The sequence below is a fragment of the Equus quagga genome, chromosome 11 (assembly GCF_021613505.1).
Source record: "Equus quagga isolate Etosha38 chromosome 11, UCLA_HA_Equagga_1.0, whole genome shotgun sequence".
Lineage (NCBI taxonomy): Eukaryota > Metazoa > Chordata > Mammalia > Perissodactyla > Equidae > Equus > Equus quagga.
In genome coordinates, this window is record NC_060277.1 from 3,872,967 (window position 1) to 3,879,080 (window position 6,114).

At 46.2% G+C, this 6,114-nt stretch overlaps 1 protein-coding gene across 3 annotated transcripts in view; it reads left to right on the forward strand.

Moving 5' to 3' along the window:
• The window catches only part of LOC124247153 (serine/threonine-protein kinase Sgk1), an 8,487-nt gene extending 2,652 nt beyond the window's left edge, over positions 1-5,835 (forward strand). For 2 of the 3 annotated variants that reach the window (XM_046676216.1, XM_046676217.1), the window contains exons 2-12: positions 446-521; positions 967-1,042; positions 1,458-1,562; positions 1,667-1,750; positions 1,868-1,999; positions 2,272-2,384; positions 2,726-2,849; positions 3,303-3,398; positions 3,871-4,026; positions 4,132-4,221; positions 4,631-5,835. In XM_046676216.1, the coding sequence (XP_046532172.1) occupies positions 446-521; positions 967-1,042; positions 1,458-1,562; positions 1,667-1,750; positions 1,868-1,999; positions 2,272-2,384; positions 2,726-2,849; positions 3,303-3,398; positions 3,871-4,026; positions 4,132-4,221; positions 4,631-4,798 (1,220 nt within the window). In that variant the 3' untranslated portion in view covers positions 4,799-5,835. Of the gene's footprint in view, positions 1-152; positions 304-445; positions 522-966; positions 1,043-1,457; positions 1,563-1,666; positions 1,751-1,867; positions 2,000-2,271; positions 2,385-2,725; positions 2,850-3,302; positions 3,399-3,870; positions 4,027-4,131; positions 4,222-4,630 lie in introns of those variants that run through there. The other variant, XM_046676215.1, reaches the window with a different exon arrangement.
• Positions 5,836-6,114: the final 279 nt, after the last annotated feature.

Genomic DNA, 6,114 nt, shown 5'->3' on the forward strand with positions numbered 1-6,114 from the left:
GGCCGAACGCGCGCAGCGGCGCCGTCTGCCGAGCCGCGCGGCGGGGGCGTGGCCGGGCCGGGCTGGGGGCGGGGAAGGGGGCGTGGCCAGGCAGCGCCGCATCCTCGCCGTCGCGCGGGCCCCGCCCCCTCGCGGGCAGCGTATATAAAGCCGGCCGCGCGGCCCGAGCGCAGTCCGGGCCGAGCGGATCTCCCGTCCCTAACGTCCCTAGCGCGCTGTCCGAGGCGATGACGGTGAAAACCGAGGCTGCTAGGGGCACCCTCACTTACTCCAGAATGCGGGGCATGGTAGCCATCCTCATCGGTGAGCGTAGGCGTCAGGCTGCACTTCGGCGCCGGGAGCGCGAAGTGGAAATTTTTGGGGTTCCGGATCACATGAGTGTGTGTGGCATTGGATGTGACGAAGCCGTCTAAACGTCTGTTTATTTCTCTTCTCTAATTCACAGCTTTCATGAAACAGAGGAGGATGGGCCTGAACGACTTTATTCAGAAGATTGCCAATAACTCCTATGCGTGCAAACAGTAAGTTTGGGGGAATTGGGGACAATAAAAATTAGTGTAGTTCAGTTTACCAGCGGGAAAGATACATTCTCATCAGTGTGTTGATCAGGAAGGCAAGACTGCCCCGGGAGTGGGGATCCTTTTTCTCTTTAAGTTCTCGTTTATTTTAAAACATTTTAAACATTAAAATGGATGTGCTGATTTGGCTGTTCTAATGGAAAGATAAAATTTCCTTGTTTGCCTAATTCGCCTCCTCTCTCCATAAAGAACAACCCTCATCTCTGTATTTAACTGGGTTTATTATTTTCTTTGGCTGTTTTTTCTTTAAGTGAGTAATTTACTTGGGTGTTGTTAGTTTGTACACTGAATTCTCCGGGAAAAGTTGAGCTAGAAACTCACTGTTGGTGTTGGCGTGCCCCCTTGTGGCGGGTTCGCAGGTTCTAAGTTGCTCCTTCCTTCTCTGCAGCCCTGAAGTTCAGTCCATTTTGAAAATCTCCCAACCTCAGGAGCCTGAGCTTATGAATGCCAACCCTTCTCCTCCAGTAAGTATTCTCTGTGATGTATCTGTGGAGAGAGCTTGTAAATGAGTCAGTTCGTATTCCTACATTGATGAATTAGAATAGCATTTCTAGAAATTAGCATCAAGGCAGGAATGTCTCATTACTTCGTGGCATGACAAGTGACAGAAGCATTTAAGTATTGAGTCAGTGGAGTATTTTAAGAGGCATATTGCATACAAGTTTTATGTGCTTACAACAACATGATTGTGTCTGACTTCCATACTCTCATTTGAAATATTAACGCGTATGGATGAAAAGTCATTTAGAATGTGTTTGTAGATGTATGCTGACTCGCCTCGGTCATTTGCAGATGTCACATCCTTTGCACCACCTCTACTTTGTTATCGATGTTTTCCTTTGAAGCGAGGATATTAAAAGAAAGCATTTTCTCTTCCAGCCAAGTCCTTCTCAGCAAATCAACCTTGGCCCATCATCCAATCCTCATGCTAAGCCATCTGACTTTCACTTCCTGAAAGTGATTGGGAAGGGCAGTTTTGGAAAGGTAATTTCACATCTAAAGACCTCGTTACTTATGGTCTTTCATGCCCCCATTTTACGTTCTCCCCGGATGTGGACAGCAAAATGATTTTTTAATTGAAATTTCAGGTTCTTCTCGCCAGACACAAAGCAGAAGAAGCATTCTACGCAGTCAAAGTTTTACAGAAGAAAGCGATCCTGAAAAAGAAGGAGGTAGGAGAGGTGCTGGATGGGTTGGGGTCAGAGAGGGACCTTCATCGAATAGTTTGACCTTGGAATCTCGGTGCCAAGTTGAAATTCACCATTAAATCCTAATTGTCCTTGTTCTAGGAAAAGCATATCATGTCGGAGCGGAATGTTCTCCTGAAGAATGTGAAACACCCCTTCCTGGTGGGCCTTCACTTCTCTTTCCAGACTGCTGACAAACTGTACTTTGTCCTGGACTACATCAACGGGGGAGAGGTGAGCTGGGGGAGTGGGAGCCACCCCTTGGGCGTCTGTGCACAGCCCGCTTGCTTTTAGTTTGAGAAGAAAGTTTTTAAAAGATACTTGGGGGTGGGGGAGAAGGTTACCAGAATTAACGTTTCCTTTAACCTGCCAGGTTTCAAATAGTTAATAGACTATTTAGGGCCACTTCCTGCAATTGTTCTCTTTAGCTATATATGTCGAGACGAATTAAACGCATTGTTATGAGGCTTTGGCAACCCAGACTGACTTTGTCCTGTCTCCTGTAGCTGTTCTACCATCTCCAGAGGGAGCGTTGCTTCCTGGAACCGCGGGCTCGTTTCTATGCTGCTGAAATAGCCAGTGCCTTGGGTTACCTGCACTCCCTGAACATCGTTTATAGGTGAGCCGAGGACCTCTTAGGGCTGCCTTCTGGGTATAGAGGAGACATAGCCCAGCCTTTGACGGGGCCTTAGAATCATTTGTATTTAGGTACAGCATGGTCACCTAAAACCGCCTCCCCCAGCATGTGAGCTGCCTTGACTCCGTGCCACCAGGGCACCGGCCAGCTCGGATGGTGCCTAATCCAGAATAGATCAGCAGAACAAGGGCCCCCTTTTTTATTCACTGTAGAGGCACAGTGAATTTCAGATGCTTTTAATACCCTAGCAATTATCTTTACAGAGGATTTCTTGTGAAGTGAAATTAACTTATGCAACTACTTTTCTCTTCATTTCTTTACAGAGACTTAAAACCAGAGAATATTTTGCTAGATTCACAGGGACACATTGTCCTTACTGACTTTGGGCTCTGCAAGGAGAACATTGAACCCAACGGCACGACATCCACCTTCTGTGGCACGCCCGAGGTAGGAGCGCTCTCGATTTGGTGCCTGGTCCCCCCACCACCTTCCAAAAGAGAGAAGTGCAATGATGCTTTTAACTACGAAAGAGTGAACTGTTCTCAGAGATTTCTGAGTCCAGTTCACTGCAAGTAAAATGCATTTGCTGTTTGGTGCAGCATGAGTAATTCGAAGGCTTCATGTTGCTTTAATTAAAACTTGCTCTTTGCAAGATACACATCATAAAAGGCTTCTAAATCCCCAAGTACGATACCTATTGGGTGCCCAATGGCTTCCAGAATATCAGTGCGCATAAGTGGCCAGTTGGCCTCAAAGTCCAGCAGTTTATCAGGAGATCATCTAAAGAAATATATCCTCCAAGTGGACCCAGGGTCTCTCAGCCTTTTCAGAGTACCTGCCTGGGCTCGGCATTGCCTGGTGTCACAAGCTCTAAACTCAGTTTCCTGGTCTGTCTTTCAGTATCTCGCACCTGAGGTGCTTCATAAGCAGCCTTATGACAGGACGGTGGACTGGTGGTGCCTGGGCGCTGTCTTGTACGAGATGCTGTACGGCCTGGTGAGTAGCACAATGAGAAGCAGGGAATATCGCCCCTGGTTTGACGACACTCCCTAGAATGTGGTCTTCTTAAAATCCGCATTTATCTTGGCACACAGGCCCACTGCAGACCTGGTCATTGTGCCTTGCCCTTCCTGGTCAGCTTATCAAATGCTGATAAGAGAGGCACATCGGTTATTTTATAAGTGTTTTAGGGTAAACTCTTACCTGGTTGATTTTTCTTTTGTAAATTCACATTTTAGTAGAGATGATCACACTTAACCTGTGTGAGAGTGAAAAACATGGCTCGTAAGCATCTACTCCCTGATAAGAGTTGCAAAATAGATACTTAAAAGTCCAGGGCAGAGAAAACCGATCAGGAGAAAGACTGTCAAGTCCAGCTTAGTCTATTGCAGTCCAAGTCGCTTTCTCCGTTGGTGACGTAGCTGTACAGAACTTCCAGCCAGAACTAAGGATTTCCCCTTTCTCTCAGCCTCCTTTTTACAGCCGAAACACCGCAGAAATGTACGACAACATTCTGAACAAGCCCCTCCAGTTGAAGCCAAATATTACAAATTCTGCAAGACACCTCCTGGAGGGCCTCCTGCAGAAGGATAGGACAAAGAGGCTGGGTGCCAAGGATGACTTCGTGAGTCATTTTTCCTGTTCTTTGGGGCCGTCTGCGATGCGCACCGCACCTCTGCCCTTCTTGAATTCTGCCTGTCTAAATTAATCTCGTGTTTCTTCTCAACAGATGGAGATTAAGAGCCATGTCTTCTTCTCCCTCATTAACTGGGATGATCTCATTAATAAGAAGATTACTCCCCCTTTTAACCCAAATGTGGTGAGTTCCTATCTCTCTTCCAAGTATAGGGAGACCCAAAGGGCATTTCTTGAAGTCAGAGGTGATGGTGGTGGTGGAGGGGGAGGGCCCTCAAGGAATAAACTGGTGGATATTTTATTCATAGACCCATTATTTTACCTGGAGAAAACGTAGAATTTCTGTCCCAACAAAGGTCACATAGTTTTTTAGCACATTCATCAAAGTACCAAGAGACAGGAAGTGAACATTGTCCCCCTTATTGATACTGTGTGTGGCCTCTGGGTTTTGTTGAAATGGCTGATGGTCATGGGAATTTCCATATGGTGCCCTAAAGAACTGATCTCCCGGATTTAAAGCCTGGATGGGGATTTCCCTGCCCTTTGTCCAGGGTGAGCTCTTGACACTGAGTATGTTTCCTCCTTCCTGCCAGAGTGGCCCCAGCGACCTGCGGCACTTCGATCCCGAATTTACCGAAGAGCCAGTCCCCAACTCCATCGGCAGGTCCCCGGACAGCATCCTCCTCACGGCCAGTGTCAAGGAAGCCGCCGAGGCCTTCCTCGGCTTCTCCTATGCCCCTCCGATGGACTCTTTCCTCTGAACAGTCTTAGGCGTGGTTTCGAAAGATTTTCTGTATGTTCTTAAATGTTTTAGTTAGCCTTTTGATGGAACTGCCAGCCGGCAGGACATCTTAAAAGAGAATTTGCACATCTCTGGGAGCTTGCACATCTTGGCAATCTTATTGCACACTGTTTGCTGGAAGCTTTTTGAAGAGCACATCCTCCTCTCAGTGAGCTCACGAGGTTTTCATTTTTATTCTTCCTTCCAACGTGGTGCTATCTCTGAAACGCGCATCAGAGGGCCGCCTTAGACAGACGCAGGAGTCCCGTTCGAAGGAGGAGCTGTTCTAGGCAGGCTCGTCTGAAGGTGTGTCTGCGCCGTGAGAACGAATCTTCTGAAATGTGCCTTTTCCGATGAGGTCGTGTTCGCTCCAAAGCTTTTTCTCTCACAGAGCGTTTTGTTCCTTTGTTTTCCCTTGTGGACTTACTGTGTGAACAGCGGTGTGAGTGTGGTGTGCTTGATCACAGACAGATTCAGTGATAAGCATCAATGTGACACTTGCAGGACACTACAATGTGGGACATTGTTTGTTTCTTCCATATTTGGAAGATAAATTTATGTGTAGACTGTTGTTTTTTTTGTAAGATAGAGTTAATAACTAAAATTTATTGAAATGGTCTTGCAACGACTTGTATCCAGATGCTTAAAGAAAGCATTGCTGCTACAAATATTTCTATTTTTAGAAAGGGTTTTTATGGACCAATGCCCCCGTTGTCGGTCAGAGCCTGGTGTTTTCATTGTTTCAAATGTCACCTGTAAAATGGGCATTATTTATGTTGTTTTTTTTTTTTTGCATTCCTGATAATTGTATGTATTGTATAAAGAAAGTCTGTACATTGGGTTATAACACTAGTATATTTAAACTTACAGGCTTATTTGTAATGTAAACCATCATTTGAATGTACTGTAATTAACCTGGTTATAATATGGACAGTTCCTCCCTCCTCCCCACCACACAACTTTTTTTGTGTGTGATAAACCAATTTTGGTTTGCAATAAAACCTTGAAAAATATTTACATAAATTGTGTCGTGTGTGTTCTTTTGTATGTTTCGGTTATAGGGGGCAATAACAGATCCCTTTAAAATTTAAGGTCAGCCCTGAGGGTCTAGTGGTTTAAGATCCACTGCTTTTACCGCCATGGCATGGGTTCGTCTCCCAGTCAAGGACCCACACCACCTGTCTGCGGGTTGTCATCCTGTGGTGGCTGTGTGTTGCTGTGATGCTGAAAGCTACGCCACTGGGATTTCAAATACCAGCAGGGTCACCCATGGGGGAGAGATTTCAGTGAAGCTTC